This window comes from Diplotaxodon limnothrissa, linkage group LG20 (assembly GCF_057381915.1).
Source record: "Diplotaxodon limnothrissa isolate DT_005_m linkage group LG20, D_limnothrissa_male_GT1.1, whole genome shotgun sequence".
Classification (NCBI taxonomy): domain Eukaryota; kingdom Metazoa; phylum Chordata; class Actinopteri; order Cichliformes; family Cichlidae; genus Diplotaxodon; species Diplotaxodon limnothrissa.
The window spans coordinates 32,888,570-32,906,183 of record NC_140615.1 but is presented as its reverse complement, the minus strand read 5'-3'; the positions used below and the strand labels follow the sequence as shown (position 1 = coordinate 32,906,183).

Here is a 17,614-nt window from a genome sequence, read left to right as displayed (position 1 = left end):
ATCTGCAAAAAATATGGCATTTGGGAAACTATCTTCCACATGAATGCAACGATTCCCAGCAGAACACTCCCAGAGTGTCACACTGCCTCTGCTGATGTGCCCTCTTACCATAGGTCAGGGCTGCCCAATCCCGGTCCTCGAGAGCTACCGTCCTGCAGCTTTTAGATGCATCCCTACTCCAACACAGCTGAATCAAATGGTTTGATTACCTCTTCAGCATGCCATCGTGTTTGGCAAAGGCCTGATAACAAGCCATTCATTTGATTCAGCTGTGTTGGAGTAGGGATGCATCTAAAAGCTGCAGGACGGTAGCTCTCGAGGACCGGGATTGGGCACCCCTGCCATAGGTGCTTTCTCTAGTGGACAGGGATCAGCATGGGAACTTTCAATCAGCCTGTGGCATTGGAAGCCCATACAAAGCAGGCTGTGATAGACTGTATGCTGTAACATCTTTCAATCATTGGCAGAATTAGAATTTTCAGAAATTTGTGCCACAACAGCTGCTTTGTGGTGGACCAGTGGTGGACTGGACCAGCCTTTTAGCTCTCTGGTCCTTTATTAGTACCTAATTTTCTTATAAGGGAAGGGGAGGAGATAGCTCAGTAGGTAGGATTAATAAAGTATACAAAAAAATTATATTTCACATGTGTTGGCAGTTGAATAGGTGAACAAAACTGGCAGGAGGCAGGAAAAAGATAAATTCATGAAAAAAAAGAAACAACAAAATACAGAGAACAGGGGAAAACTTGTACTAGTGCTAAGCACTAAAGCACTAAGATTTTCTGACAATAGGAAATAGTGGATGATGAAGGTGTGCCAAAAAAAACTGAGCAAAAGAAAGATGTGAAACTGACAGAAGGATAAAGAGACCAAGAAACACAAAAAACAAGAAATCTAAGAAATAATTTCACTTACTAAAGTCACTTAGATCATTATGCAAACCCATTTCTCTTTCTTCCACCTTTAATAACTGACTGGTCACTTTCTACATAATACATATATATGTATATCCCAACCTGTGACAGGTGCTATTGTTACAAGATCGTTAATATTATTCACTTTACCTCTCAGTGGTTTTTAAATGGTGGTGCTTTTCATATACCTTATATTTGAAATGTTTTTTGTTGAACCATTCTCAGGCTATTCTCGTAGTCTTCTTTAAATACAAGACCACAGAGCAATCAAGCATCCTTTTTCTTAAAAAAACAAAAAGAAAAGACCAATGTCATTTGAGGATTAACACAGGACAGTCTGTAGACACTTGCCCCACTTGTGTCCCATCCATTTTACTGAGTACTAAGACTGTGCCTCTGAAACTTCCTAAAAGTACAATAAACCCCTTCAGGAGCGCTGGAAAAATGATTAAGACTGACTGGGCTGTGGTGTAGTGCAAGGGAGCAGCAGGTTGGGGAAAAGGTGTCATATTTAGTCACATCTTGTCAAGGGGGCGGAAGGAGGGAATTCACAATGATGCCCTGAAATAGCCAACATGCAAATGTATTAAACATAGAAGCAGCTCATAAAATTTTGGGGCAGTTGATTTGCGGATGTCCCCAGACACTGGAAGCATGTTTTTAAAACCACTTCAAGTACTAAATAAAAGGAGACATTTTATATAATACGCTATAAAACATGCGCTCCAATTTTTCTAATACATAAAAGCAAAAATAAAAACATGAAGACTAGACTCTATCAGCTGTGTCACATTACCAGCCTTTTTTCATACAATGCACATGTTTAATGCACCATGTCAGTGAGACATGATATAAGAAAATCAATTCCACCTCAGGTTCTGCAGATAAAAAGTTTTAATATTGCTTCTTCGAGCACAGCTCAGACCTACAGGTTAAACATTATCCAAGACCCGCCTGTCGGGTGTGTAATGAACATTCCTGGGTCTGGTTTTGTAACTTCATTTGTATTAATAAAATCAACAGCAGGCATACTTTAGGTATGTTGATATTTTTATATAAGGATAGTTCAGTAGTATACAATTTACAATGGGGCGATCGTGGCTCAAGAGTTGGGAGGTCGCCTTGTAATCGGAAGGTTGCCTGTTCGAGCCCCAGCTCGGACAGTCTTGGTAGTTGTGTCCTTGGGCAAGACACTTCACCCGTTGCCTACTGGTGGTGGTCAGAGGGCCCAGTGGCGCCAGTGTCCGGCAGCCTCTGTCAGTGCGCCCCAGGGTGGCTACAATGTAGCTTGCCATTACCTGTGTGTGAATGGGTGGATGACATATTTATCCATATGGGTTAGTAAATTGATTTTATTGGGCCCAGCATGTGTTTGTGAAAATACTCATAAATGTTCAGCGTGCATAAAAGACAAGGAAGCGAATCAGCTAAAACACTGTTGAGAGGATTAAACTTCTACACTTTACCACGTAAAAGAAAGTCTTTTGCTCCAGTTATACATAATTTTGAGCATCCCTGGCAGACAGTGAAAAATGTGAGGATTAAAGTATGCAAATAGACTAATCTGCACATCTGAGTATAATATTTCATGGTGAGAACAGTGTTAACCATTAGCTAACATCTTCCTTTTGCTGCTGGGGACTTTGCTGAATCTTACACCTGTGTAACTGTTTCTACGAACTGAAAGCACACAGTAATACAAATGCACTGACTGTCAGCTGTTACGCTTTAAGTATTTGGAAGAGCAAGGCTTGTGTTACAGCGCCAATGTCCTCCTTCATTTTTATTCTGAAACAGCAGCCACTACAAATACTCTTTGTCTTTAAATGTAGATCTTTGGATATATTTGCCATGGGAATTTTCTTATTTTAGTCCGAGGTCCTCCTTCATGAAGCTCTCAACTAATCTTAGCAGCAACAAGGTTTCTGCTGGGAAACCTAATTCCCCATCTACATAAATACAAACATGAACATTACATTTTTACATTGTCATTAAATCTACAGTACCAACAAAATAGCAGATACTATAAGCAACTAAAGATTGGATGCTACAGGGAGCTACAAAAACAAGGGCTGGCGTTAGTGCATTAGCAGAGCTAAAGTCATTAGTGTCAGCTCTAATATACATGTTGTACATCTGGGTGAATATTAATGACTGAGTCGGCTGATAGCCACACAGCTGTGAATAAGTGTGAAGCATAAAATGATGCCAATCACACTGTGAAAGCGTGAGCTAGCTAACTGTGGCAAATTGTATGATATTCCAACTGCAGTAAATAAGTGATAACAACGGCAAGCTCGCTTTTTATTAGGCTGACTGCGATTTTTTTCATGCAGTGATATGCAGCTTTGCTTCAGCAGCTTGAAATGTGATATCTTTGGAAGTATATTTATTTAGTTTTTTGCTGACATGAGGTATAGCAATAGAATCAACAGCCAGGTTAGGTCTCATATACACAGTCTTAGTGAATGGTCAGCGACCCAGTGGCAACCTCTAAGTATGGCAGTACACAGTCACAAGGAAAGCGCTGAAACAAACACTAGTAGTATTTGCCGTTAAAGTAAAAGAAAAGGTTTCAAAAGGTGCGACTTTTACTTTGAAGACAAACTTGGATACACAGTTTCAATACTGCTCGGCGAATAGTATTTGTCTTCCATGCAAATGCAAGGAAACTGTGGCAATCGGGTATTAATTGAAGGGGGTTCTGTGTAGCATGATATACCTCATTGCCACCAGTTTTACCTACTGATTGCAAGTGGCCAGTTCTGCCAAGTGTTCAGGGAACACGCAATTTTCCCTTGGGACCAGTGGTTGCTAGGGGATCGCTGGCCAGTCTCTAAGACGCTTTAGTCATTTCTGACAGCTTAGCACAAAAACTGAAAAGACTTGATCATTAGAAAAGGTAAGAAACTCGCCTTCCAGCGCAGCATGTCTAACACGTAATAATTTGTAATGTCTTTACAAGAGCAAGATGTAAAGGAACAAATTCAATTAAGATGAAGCCCAACTGTGCTGAAGGCTGTTTCATATTATTAGTGAGCACATCCTGTGTGTGTTCAAGTCAGCTGTTTGGTGTGCGTTATAAGATTTATAGTACATAATATTTGCTTGTAAGTAAGCTTATGGTTAATTTCATTAGAGAAATTACACATTTGTAAAACATAACAAAAATAATACCAGGAAAGAGTAACAGCATATGGCTTCAGTCTGAACTTTAACCTGCACAGTCAACAGCATGCAGTCAGCAAATTAGTACGTTTAACCACTGTGACCCTTTGTAATAAACTTTGGCTTCAGAATGACTAACATTAGTATGCCAGTGACCCTTTTAACCACCTAGGTCTACCTATTAATTTGGCAGTACATGTCTGCATCATTGTATAAGGGCACTCAAGGATTGGGATGCATGCTGAGGCAGCATATGAGCTAATTAAATCAAAAGACTATTGTTAAGAAGAACATGCGCGGGCCAGGCACCACTTCACAAATGAAAGTGATTGCAGTTGTTAATTGTAAAACAATTTTTTTTACAAGCCCTGTGGTCATGGAAGATGTAACTGCTGCCACATTATTTTCATTTTATTTATTTATTTATTTATTTATAAATCAGTAAACCTTTTTTTCTCTTCTGCATAGGTGAAATTTGGAGAACCGGCGGATCAAGACTCTCAGGAGCTCTTTGGCTTGCTTTGTCAGTTTGTGCATGACTTCAAAAGGGCACATGCTGAAGCTGTATGAGTTATAGAGTTATTGCACAGAGTACTTACATTAGTGAGGGCAGAGACTGCAGTGTTGCTTACTAAATGAGACTGATCCATCTTTGTTGTGACAATTATAGAAGTTTGAGGTACAGAACTATATGACACAGTGTAACTTAATTAGTTTTTTCAAATTGATGGTTTGATTTAGTTTTTTTTTTTTTTTTAATATATATATATTTCCTGAGTTGTACAGATATTTTATTAGATAATGGACAATGCATTCATTGTAGCAAATCCTATCCCTGGACAGCCTGACAGACTGACTATGTCACGGAAATCAATTTTGTGAATACAAACTGATTTATGTCACATCGTATCATATCATAGATTGGTTTGATTTGTGTTTACTGACATTTATTTTGAGACAAATCAGTAATGAAGGATGTAAAAGCCCTTGGTTGGAGCCAACACCCAGATGCTGAAGTGTGCTGTGAAAACTCACAGCTCTCTTTGCTGGCAGAAGCACAAACCCCCACCCCCTAAAAACAACTCATCAGAGGCCAGCGGAGGTGGGCATTCTTTGGGTGTGTGATTATTTTGAACATTCGGTTGTTCTTTGGTCGGGGACATTGCCTGTTCTGGTTCTCTGTTAGAAACTCCAAGGCTGGCTGTGATTCACATCTGCTATGTGGAAAAAAAAACCCTAAAAACATGATCAGCAACATACATTTCGCTTTCAAACAGAAGAAAGGTCTTCTTATTGCCAGTTGGAACTGATTGATGTGCCTTTGTGTGTTTGACATTTTAATCAGTTAACAGAAAAAAACACTGTTTATACCCATAACTGTGAACGGTGGTGGCATAATGAAGAAGACCCCTCGCTGAGATGGAAAAGTTTGCATATTTTTCCGTTCTAAAAGGAAAAACCAATTATTTTAATTAAAACTGTATCTGTAGAAACGGGTGATTCATTAGCAGGAAACATACAAAACGGCTTTATAAAATATTTAGTTCATGCAGCTTTTGTTTCATACAGAATTGTAACTGGCTTTTGTGTTTTTGTGCTCTTCACTTCATGCTCTTGTATTGCATTTGAAATCGAAAACTGATAAATCTCATAACATTTAGCATTTAGAAAAAAAAATCAATACTAAAAGTTATTTCAGATTATGTGGCCTTCTATTTTATTGCTCTGAATTAGTTTTAGTTCTAAAAACTAAAAGATAAATATATTAACTATATTTTTTTCTACCCTTGTTATAACCTTGTGTTTCTGCAGCTTTCATTCATTTAACAGACATTTAACCTGAGTTCGGGTTGTGGGATTTAAAAGGCTGTGCAAAAAAAATCCTAACTGCAATGTAAATGATTGGACATTTTTTCCCAACTATTATTCCCTTCAGCCATGTGACATCTAAGATACAGTAATGTGCAAAAATCTTGAGCCACCTATGTTTTCTTCATATTTTGCTTCCAAGGAAACAGATTTTCTTGGATCTTTTTAAAAGTAGTATTGAGCAATAGCTCTCCAGGCTTTCTAAAGGTCATTCAAAGTTTTACTTTGGACAGTGGCTGCTTTTTTGGTGCATTCCTTGTATCTGACAATTTTCAGAGGAATCCTTTTTTTGTTTGTTTGTTAAGCCACTTAACACCGATCTACGAATCATTCAAGCATAAAAAAGACACCCAAGTCAAAGGATGAATGAGTGTTATGTCTACAAAATAAACAACTTAGCAAAGAACTCATTTAACACACTGTTTCTTCCTATTTCTTTAGTTGAATTATATTTCATGTGGTGTACCTCGTGTTTAAAGAAATGAAGGAATCTGGACAAGGGAAGGACAAAAGTAGTAGTAGTAGTCAGACCTAAAATAACTGTCTATGGAAAATAATGTTTTTAAGAAACATGAAAAATCTGACAATCCATCTACTGTCTAATGAAGCCTCATCAGAAACTGTGTCAGTGGAAGGGTGGCTTTCAAGAAGCCATTTTTAAAGAAGGGAAACAGGGAGAAAAGGCCGAGGGAAGTGACACAATAGCTTAATTTTTCAGCATAACAATGATCTTAAACGTCTGTTTGTTAGGATGCCTGGGTCGTTGACCCAGGGTTTTTGAGTTTATTATATTATTTATACTTTCTAGTCTTTGGTTTCTTTGAGTTCTGTCTTATGGTTTATGTCTCTGTCTTCTTTAGTTGCTCTGTCTCCCCTATCACCTGTATCCCCTTGTCTAGTTCGCGTCTCTGTGTGTCCTTAGTTCCTATATCCCCGTGTTCAGTCAGTGTTTGTGTCTGCCCTGGTCCCACGTCTCTGTTCCCTCTGTAGTGCCTGCATGTGAGTCTGTGTTATGTGTTTCCTGTTTTACTTTGAAGGTCTCTGTCTTATCTCAGTGTGTTCAGTTTACGCTTCCTTTTGTCTTGTCAGTTCTGATTTGCCCCAGCTGTGTTTCCCTCCTGTTATTCATTCCCTGATTGCTCCTTCTGTGTATTTAAGCCCTGTGTTTCTCTGTGTCCGTGTCGTGATCTACCGTTTATTTTGCTGTGTGTTTTGTCAATCTGCTGGTGTTAGTTTATTTTTGACCTTTTTCCAGTTACGTTATGTTTGAGTTCAGCATTAAAGCTGTTTTGGTTTAAGTTCTGTCTCCGGAGTCTGCACCTTGGGTCCTATTCCTGTTTGCACACAGAAGATCGCGACCAGAACATGGACCCTGCAGACTCCTTTTTCTCAGAGTTCAACGGCGAGATGGAGCGGCTGGTGAGCCTGCTCGACCGCATCGCCCAGTCCCCGGATTTAAGGACCATGGCAGTGGGGCTGAGCGCGGTGGAGGCCATCATTCGGCATAATCCCCGGCTTAGCCAGTTTGCTAAGGACACTGAGTTGGGGAACACCATAACTGCCTGGAGAAAGCAAGTCAGGGCTAGTGACCTTGCTCTCTCCCTCACTACATTTTCCCCACTGCTGCCGCAGGGCAACGCACACTCTGCCTCATCGCCACTGCAGGCTTCCTCCCCTTCCTCACGCCAGCCGGGACCTTGTTCGCCTGTCCGTTCGCCTGCCTTTTTTCTGGCGGCTGTGTGGTCGGAGGATGAGGAGGAGGTCTCTGTTTCTCCACCGGTTCCTGTTCCCTCGTCTAAAAGGAAGCGACGCCACCGTCACTCCTCTCCTCGGTCATCCGTTCAGCCTCACGCCTCGTCAGCTGGAGGGCCCGGGGAGCCCGTTCAGCCTCACGCCTCATCAGCTGGAAGGCCCGAGGAGCCCGTTCAGTCTCACGCCACGTCAGCTGGAGGGCCCGAGGAGCCCGTTCAGCCTCACGCCACGTCAGCTGGAGGGCCCGAGGAGCCCGTTCAGCCTCACGCCACGTCAGCTGGAGGGCCCGAGGAGCCCGTTCAGCCTCACGCCACGTCAGCTGGAGGGCCCGAGGAGCCCGTTCAGCCTCACGCCACGTCAGCTGGAGGGCCCGGGGAGCCCGTTCAGCCACCTGTCTCTGCTGGAGGATCCGAGGGGCCCGTTCAGCCACCTGTCTCTGCTGGAGGATCCGAGGGGCCCGTTCAGCCACCTGTCTCTGCTGGAGGGTCCGAGGGGCCCGTTCAGCCACCTGTCTCCGCTGGAGGGTCCGAGGAATTGCTTCAGCCGTCTCTTCCTGCTGGAGGATCCGAGGGGCCAGTTCAGCCTCCTGTCTCCGCTGGAGGATCCGAGGAACCGCTTCAGCCACCTGTCTCCGCTGGAGGGTCCGAGGAACCGCTTCAGCCGTCTCTTCCTGCTGGAGGATCCGAGGGGCCCGTTCAGCCTCTTGCCTCGTCAGCTGGGGGTCCGGGAGGACCCAGCCAGCACATCCCAGTGTCTGCTGATGGTTCTGGCGAGGCCGTTCAGCCACCACCGGCTCCACCGCCTGGTCCTGCCCCCGAGTCTGCAGCTCCGCCTGGTCCGGCCCCCGAGTCTGCAGCTCCGCCTGGTCCGGCCCCCGAGTCTGCAGCTCCGCCTGGTCCGGCCCCCGAGTCTGCAGCTCCGCCTGGTCCGACCTCAGCCTCTGCAGCCCCGCCTGGTCCGGCCCCCGAGTCTGCAGCTCCGCCTGGTCCGGCCTCCGAGTGTTCAGCTTCGTCTGCTCCTGAGGTCTCCATGCTGTCTGTTCCTGCACGTCCTGTCCGGCCTGCTCGTCCTGCACGTCCTGTCCGGCCGATGACTGGACGTCATGGACGGCCCCCTGAACTACGTCGCCGTCGGTGCCTCCCGCCCGGCCGGCCTCCTGATCTGCTCCGTCGCCACCGGTGCCTCCCGCCTGGCCGGCCTCCTGACCTGTTTTCTGGGCTCTTGGACCATCAGCCTCCGGGCCGCCCCCCTGACCTGCCCGGGTTTGGACTGTTGTGCCGTTAGCCTCCGGGCCGGCCCCCTGAACTTTTTTGAGACTATTGCCTGGGCCTCTGCGCCTTTCGTGAGCTCTTTTGTTTGTTTGCTTTTGGACTATGCCTGGGCCTTGGTGCTGTTGTTTTGGACTTTGTTCCTGTGTTTTGTTCTGTTGCTTTCCGGGCTCCATTGTTTGTTCTTTTTTTTTTTCTGGCTCCTTGTTTGGTTTTGTTTCGAGCCCTCCATCCTGTTTCCCCCGCCGCCCACCCTGGTTGGGTTGTTTTTTGTTTTTTGTTTTTTTGTTTTGGTGTTTTGTTTTGGGCTGTCTGGAAGCCAGCCCTTAAGGGGGGGGGGGGGGTACTGTTAGGATGCCTGGGTCGTTGACCCAGGGTTTTTGAGTTTATTATATTATTTATACTTTCTAGTCTTTGGTTTCTTTGAGTTCTGTCTTATGGTTTATGTCTCTGTCTTCTTTAGTTGCTCTGTCTCCCCTATCACCTGTATCCCCTTGTCTAGTTCGCGTCTCTGTGTGTCCTTAGTTCCTATATCCCCGTGTTCAGTCAGTGTTTGTGTCTGCCCTGGTCCCACGTCTCTGTTCCCTCTGTAGTGCCTGCATGTGAGTCTGTGTTATGTGTTTCCTGTTTTACTTTGAAGGTCTCTGTCTTATCTCAGTGTGTTCAGTTTACGCTTCCTTTTGTCTCGTCAGTTCTGATTTACCCCAGCTGTGTTTCCCTCCTGTTATTCATTCCCTGATTGCTCCTTCTGTGTATTTAAGCTCTGTGTTTCTCTGTGTCCGTGTCGCGATCTACCGTTTATTTTGCTGTGTGTTTTGTCAATCCGCTGGTGTTAGTTTATTTTTGACCTTTTTCCAGTTATGTTATGTTTGAGTTCAGCATTAAAGCTGTTTTGGTTTAAGTTCTGTCTCCGGAGTCTGCACCTTGGGTCCTATTCCTGTTTGCACACAGCCGGTACCTAACACTGTTAAGGTTCTCAGTCATCCAGATTTAAGTGTCCCCCCCCCCCCCCCCCCCCCCCCACAGGGCTGTGATTGGGTAGAGGATCATTAGGGGGTCCATTGTCCCTCTTGGGGGGGACACTCCCACAGGGCTTAAATCCAATACAATACAGTGAAAACATACATGGACAGAAAAGCTTACACACTATCAGTCATGTATTGACCTCCCCAGAGACCTGTGGGATCATCTTGACAGAAAACAAAACAAAAGCAGCCAACACCCAAATAAGAGCTTTGAATAACTATTCCTTAAGACTAAAAGAATGCTTGTTTAAAGGAGTTCAGGCTATGTTGAAGAATAAATGTCGTCATACCAAATTGACTTTCAATCAATCTGTTTTTACCTTACACACTATATTTACACAGATGATTGCGCATGTTTTCCTAAATCACGGGCCTATTTCCCATTTTCTTAGCAAAGTATAAAGAAATGGGGTGGCTCAAGACTTTTGCACAGCGCTGTAGAACTAAATTCTGTTTACAATATATAAATCTTAAATCCTGGTTTAAGCGAGGCACTCTTTACCTATGAACTCCTGTGGAGAAAGTTCATTAACAGGCGCCCGTGTGAAGGTGTTCATTATTCATTTTGTTGTTGCTGCTGCAACAACAAACAATTTGGCAACAGTTTTCTTTCAGAAAACAAAGCTTCACATTTGTTTGAGAGTCTGTAGTTTGTACTGCTTGAATCCCTCAGACCTACTTTCTCTCCTCTGACTGTTTCCACAGGAGGAGGCATTGTTACAGAGGTTTGTCCACTGGATCACGGTGACTTCCTCCGTGTTTGTGCACTGCGGTGACATGGTGTAAATCCATTTAAAATGTTAGCAGAGGCACATGCTGTGAAAATTTGTTTTGTGGTGCCATGTTGGACCGCAGTTCTATTTTGGGAAAGTTGAGTCTGAGTACGCCGCCTGTTTATTTGGTAGCAGAGGGAATAAAACAAATTCGCATTGGACCAAAAGTAAACTTGTTCAGGGTCACATCTCGGCGGCTTCTGTGTACCTGCCTAAAACTTTAAAGCTGCATTAATCAATACTTTATGTTAATACTGGATCAAATGTCTTTCTAATGTGAAACGTGTCACTTATATCAGAAACCTTCTGAGAATTATCTCCAGAGGTTTTAAGGGCTTACATTGCGAGGAAAATGAGATGTGTGAGATCAGAGTAACAAGGGAGAGTACAGGTGTGTTTTAGATCAGGGTGGAAGCTATGATTATGTGCAAGCCTTTCTTATCAAGAGATTAAAAACTGTCTGCTGGCATACTAATCTGATAACCCATCCCCTTTTGCCCGACAACTTAGCCCCTGGGGACTGTGGCCAATGTTTGGGCTTCCAGTGCTGCCAGTGGATAGATTAAGACTTCCTGTTCTGAGTCATGGTTTATGAAAGCACAAACATTTATTTATTTTTTTATTTTTTTAAAAACTCATAGAAAAGGTGGTTCTAAGAAACTGAGAGGCTCTGTGTTGGCATATGGTAGACACTCCAACACGTTCTCACTATCAAAGCATAAAATTTTATGCTAGGTGACAAATCGTCGATATATTACGCTTCCGGGGACCCAACACGTCCCTATATTACGAGATCAGAAAAATGAGGAAACATGCAAACACTATCTAACGTCATTAAAGTGCTGGTTAAGGTTAGGGATCAGGTTAGGGTTAGGGCTGGAATACACGTGAATTACCATGGGAGCGTCATTCTACTGGATTTCATCCATAACCCGACGCGTAGAATAAGAAAGCGGCCGCGTCCACCTTTTGTGTTCCTCAGAAACGCCGCGGGACTTGACAAATCGTCATTATTTTACGCCTCTGGACACTCTGAGCTGAACACTCACAAAGTATACCTAAAGTTTAGCCTGAATTATTGTCGGTCTTTCAGCAATGAAATCTTGTTGACTTCAATAAGACTTCAAAACAGTGATTGACAACGTGAACCTATTAGAGAAGCCTTACTGTTGTCACAAAGTGAGAAGCAGGGTCATTTTGTCATAGATTTCTATCATGCAATGTCATTTAGTTTGTTTCTTGGGTTATTTACTTGTTTTCTTATTACACTCAAACCCTTTAAGCATTTACTCTGTAAGTCATAACACACACACATCCAACATGATGGGGCTTTAACAGCTAAGTGCAATATAGTTTTTTAAAGAATTTCCGCTACCTAAATACACTTGAAAGAAAGGTGAACATTAAAAAAAACACAGAAACTAGCTCTGTGCAAATGGTAATAACAATAATTTCACTGTGGTGTTAAAAGGTTCTTGTTCTGCACCAAGAGGGACAAAAACTACGATTATAGGGTTGGGTTTTTATAATGATTAAGCAGCAGGCATCGCTGCTAATCAAAGTTATTTTTACACAAAAATTGTTGTGTCCAATGAAAGCACATGAGGCAGGCACTCTTGAGTCACACGGCCTAAACAAATGCCTGCTAATGATCGAGAGATACATGCTTTGCATTTAATCACACTTTGATAAAAAAATAAGCGGTTTGAAAGTTGTTGTTTTTTTCTGCATGTTAAAAAAAAAACCCCACACACCTGAAAATCCAGGTTGATAATAGCATCCCACTTCTCCACGAAGGAGCAACCTGAAGACATTTCGCTTTAAGTTTACAAGGTTCAAGACTCAAAAGAGCACTGAATAGTGTGTCTGGCTGATATTGATTTGGAGACATATACTCCTAAATTGTTGATACAACCCCAGAAAAATATCCTTAGACAAATGTTAAAAGATTGCTGACAGATCCAGGCGGCCTCTGTTAGTGACTGACAGCTCAGATCCCTGATCGCCTCTGGCCTGCTCTCTGTTTTATTACTTTGAAAAGTGGCATATTTATGCTTAATTAGTTTTATATTATATGCAATGACAAATGAACATGAACTTTTCTGAAGAGTAACAAAGTGGTTCCTTGTGTGCGACAGGGCTGTTCAGAAGTGTCAATACAGTAGCTTAAATTCAGAGTACATTCACTCCTTTTAACGACTAATTAAGTTCCTTAGAGACATTTTTAAAGACCCACTGGTGGGACTTATTTTTTAAAATTTATTTTTCCATGTCTGATAATGTAACAATTTAAGTCCCCTATAGACAGCATTTGTTAAAAAGGAAACAATTGCTGTAGGGGACAGGTAAAATATTAATGTAATTTAACCCTATAATACCCTTTGTATCATATTTGCTACATTAGTTTCTGAGACCTCTATCTCATCAACAATATATATACTTGCCATAATTTCAAAATGTTATGGACAAAACTCTTCTTTGGCCTAAAATTAACAACGTTGTTAACAAAAAATTGCCAAAAACACCCAATGTATCAAATGCGATACAAAAAATGACGAAACGTTTCTCCCACTGAAAACGCTACATCCAGATGAACAGAATCAACCTTTTGGGATTTACTTACCTGGATGATTGAACATGCATAAAGACAAGGGTTAATAAACATCTCAGTTACAAAAATTTTCTGGCTATTTTTTGATGGCTGGGTCTTACAGGGTTAAGCATTTGTAGAGACATCTCATCTTTAGGGTGAGTTTAGTTGCACCGTGGTCTGCTGAAACTGATGAAAAGTGTTTTAGATTCGTCAGGTTTTTCTAACACTGAATTACTAAAGTTCATCTCTGCCTGACACTGATTTACAACATGACACGTTTGAGATAATGTTATATGTGTTCCATTGTGAAGGGCTTTTCACAGCAGGAGCACGGCCGTCACTACTGATGGGAACAGCAAGGTCAGACCCAGGTACTCTAATAGCTGCTGGTGATTCCCCCCCTCCAAACACGACTGAGTGAAAGACAAAGGCTGTATACAGTTATTTCCGAAAAATTGATTCTTTTTCCACAACATTTCCACATTCAAATGCTTCTTCAATCAAATTTACAATTATGTCCCAGCGAACAAAGAAGGGGCCTTGAGTCTCTTGACCTTGGAGGTCTTGGTTTTGTTCCGCTGGCAGAGACACTTGAAAAGATTTTTCGTGGATATCCAACAAAATATACAATAATTCATTTTCTCGAAAATAATTTAGAAATCATCGTGGCGAGAAAGTGAAAGAAGGATTATGAGAGCAATCATGAGTTCCACTTCTCATAAAAAGAAAAATTCTAATTCAAATAATTCACACTGGAGAGGTGACACAGACGTTTCGAACACAAATCTCTGAGAGAACATCCACACAGTCACTTGTGTGCACAGCCTGCGCAAAGATAGCTTCAGCTTTAAGCTCGGTGACTGGATGTTTACGTGAAGACTTTACCTTTGGCTTTGTATTTAAAGAAGTAGATATATTCTGTGATCATTTAACCAGGAGACTTTTCATGCCGATCCAAACTATCGAAGTGATCCAACTGTGAGTCATGTGGCATTGCAAGAAAGACATATATTGAACATTTACTTCTAGATACAGGCCCACTCAAATTCACCCTCTGCTTTGCATCTCAGTGGCAAAGTTACCTGACAGCGTTAACCTATGTGGGAATGGAGAGTGCAAACTAGAGGAAGCTACTGTAACTCGTTAACTGTGTGTCACCGACATTTTTGTTTTATTCACAATGTGTAAACAGCTTCATAAACAGGGGGCGCTTTGAGGACACTTATGAGACAATAACACATCGGCTTATTTTTAATAAACTGTGTGAACTCGAAATTCCATTAACAAACAAGCCAACAGGTCTGCTTTAGTAAGCAGCCCACAAAATCATTAGCCCAGGGAGGTTTTCTTTTTTGTTTGTTTGCTTTTTTATGTCCTTTGCATAAATTCTTAATGGAATAAAAAGGAGGCGGATATGGATAGGATTTTATTGATGCCAATGCCATTATTCGTTTCAATTCTTTATTAAGAATTGAAAAGGGAGAGCATACAAGGCTTCCTGCAGAAACATCACTGCTGTTTCAGAACTATAGTCATTTATAAACACAGTTCCCAATTCTAGGTTCTAGTAAATGCAGTTTTTTTCTTCGCCGCAGCAGATCAGCTGACTCCATCTTACCTCATCCTCCTTTTGTCATACCAACCATCTGTGTGTCCTCCTGCACTACATCTTCTGTGTAATCTGCCTTTATTTAATCATCCTTTATCTAATATATGAACTGCCCATCTCAGCTATTCCTTTAACTTTGTTTCCAAACTGCTTAACCTGAGCTGACCCTCTGACATACTCATTTCCAATCCTGTTCGTCCATTGGTCATTCCCAATGAAAATCTTATGTTAACCCTTTAAAACTTGAACCATGGAATAACTGCCAGAAATCTTTAATTTTTTCATAATGAAGTGTTTGTTGAACCTTTAGACAAAATGTATAAAAAAATATATATCAAATTTTAATTTGCATGTATAAGTTTTAATTTGTATCACATTTGCTACATTAACCATATTTTTGCAATTTAGCTATTAAAAATCTGTCAAATTTATATCATTTTTTGATGATGCAGAAGTCTCAAAAACTCACAAAAACACGTATCAAATACGATATGCTTGGCTTTAAAGGGTTAATCCGCTTGAATTAAAGATGAGAGTATGCACTTTCATCAAGTCTTTATTTTTTGACAACAAAATAGAGACCTATGACTTTAAATTAAAATTACATAAAGATTAAATTTAATTTAAAAAAATATGGCACCTAGGCAGCTGATCCGTCTCTGACAGTGTTATACATTCAGCATTTGTATTATTATTAATAATAGTTTGGGGAGAAAGTAGCATGAAATGGGATTTTTACAACATTCACATGCACAGATGTACTTTGAATATTTAGCTCACTGAAGCTTGACTATACACAGCACATTCTCTGACTTTATGCTGATCATTTGCATCTGCAGTTGCTTTTTTCATAATCTCTATAAAAAGATATACGAATATTTAGAACTGAGCAACAGAGTACAGAAAGTTTTCTGGTTTCTGTTTATACTCTGAGTTGACCAAACATGTTTAAGAAGGCTAATGAAGCTTTATTTTAATAAGTGCTTTTTTCATAATGTATCTACATTTGTTAACAGTGACTGTTGGTTAAAACACAAATCATTTGCCCAAATATCCTGCTGATAGACCGGAAGCCCTGAAATATTGGACAATGCCTCCAGAGACCAAACGATGTTTTCTTCATAATATGATGCACTGGAGTTGTATTTCACAGCTCTTTATTAAAATTTTCATCATGCTAAAGTAACCCGAAGCTCCTTTTAGTTCATAAATTCACTTCAGGTATTAATGGCTAAAGTTGGAGTCTCGGTCTGTCAACAGAAAATCCGCACAACTTTGCTGCCTAGTGAAAAATTTCAAAGGAAAGTGGTTCTTAGCACAATACACGCCATCCTCTCCCAGCTCTGCAAACTCCATTGCCATGGAAACATATTGACATGCACGACATTTGGCACGCAACCATTTGTCAGAGCTTGGTGATGACACAAATCTCACACAATGGCAGCTACTACTCAGGTTAGGGTAGTGATGTCCTCAGGTTGTCAAATGGACTGATGCCCCAAATGCCTGACAGGTAAAGACAGATTCGTCTGCATTCACAGATCTACAGCTTTGAGTCCAGACAGCAAATATTTCAGTCCGTTTTCAGATTTAAAAAAAAAAAAACACGGTGTCACCATGCTCTTTTGTGTTGTAAAACTGTCCAAAACAAAACCAGATCATATTTTTTTTCCATTTGTTCCATTGGCAGAACAAATATTATGAATATCTGCTTTTTTCCATGTGCTTTGCACCTGAAATCTGTTAATGACAAGCTCTCAGCATGTTCTGTTTTTAAGCAGCATTAATATGTTAAACACTTGTCACCATATTGTCTATTAGAGCGGGCTGATTTGTGTCAGGGTTCAGCTCCATTTGGTTGTTGGATGCTTGCTTGATTTTACCATTTAATCATTTTTAACAGTGCAACCTTGTGATCTCTCGTTGTTCAGCCACAAAGATCAAAAAGCGGCTTTCATAAGCGAGGATTTAATGATAAAGCAAATGAAAGCCTAACACCAAATGTGCTTTTTAGAATTCAGGCTTATTTTAGTTTAATGACACTGTCTACATCTTTCACTATCTAGCAATTGCACTGTGGTATATTGCAAGGCTACTGTCTGTAATGGTCTCAACTGATTCATTATCTGTATAGTACTTTATCCATGTAGCTAAATTAATCAGTTTGCAAAGCCTGACTTGACTTATGAACCCTCTCCTCAGAAAAATTTGAAACTAACTGAAACTCTAAGCGATTTATTGTTGACTTTTAAGGTGCAGCAAGCTCAATTAAAACTGAAAGAGACAGGCCATGTAACACTTTGTAAGTCAGAGGAAGGACGTTAAAATTGATCTGTTTTTTTATGGAGAGCATATAGTGACACAAGGACAGAGGTGACGTGCTCACATCTCTAATCTCTTGTCAATATTCTCTCAGGATACTTTGGGTGTCTTGTTGATTTAATGCAGCATACAAAGACAGACAAGTACAATTGTAAATGGCCTCGCTAGAAGTCTGACTAGCTATCCACACAGCTAAACATGAACCCAGGAACTCCAGACAATAGATGAGATCTTGAGAAGTTTACTGGTTCTTTCATTTTGTGAAACTGTAACAATAAAACATATGTGGAAATGTACATTAATAATCTGTACTGTTAACAA

General features: G+C 41.3%; 1 protein-coding gene across 2 annotated transcripts in view; it reads left to right on the top strand.

Annotated features, from left to right (window-relative positions):
- The window catches only part of LOC146611285 (uncharacterized), a 49,344-nt gene extending 44,692 nt beyond the window's left edge, over window positions 1-4,652 (top strand). For both annotated transcript variants that reach the window (XM_085345269.1, XM_085345268.1), the window contains exon 17: window positions 4,551-4,652. In XM_085345269.1, the coding sequence (XP_085201395.1) occupies window positions 4,551-4,652 (102 nt within the window). The remainder of the gene's footprint in view (window positions 1-4,550) is intronic.
- Window positions 4,653-17,614: the final 12,962 nt, after the last annotated feature.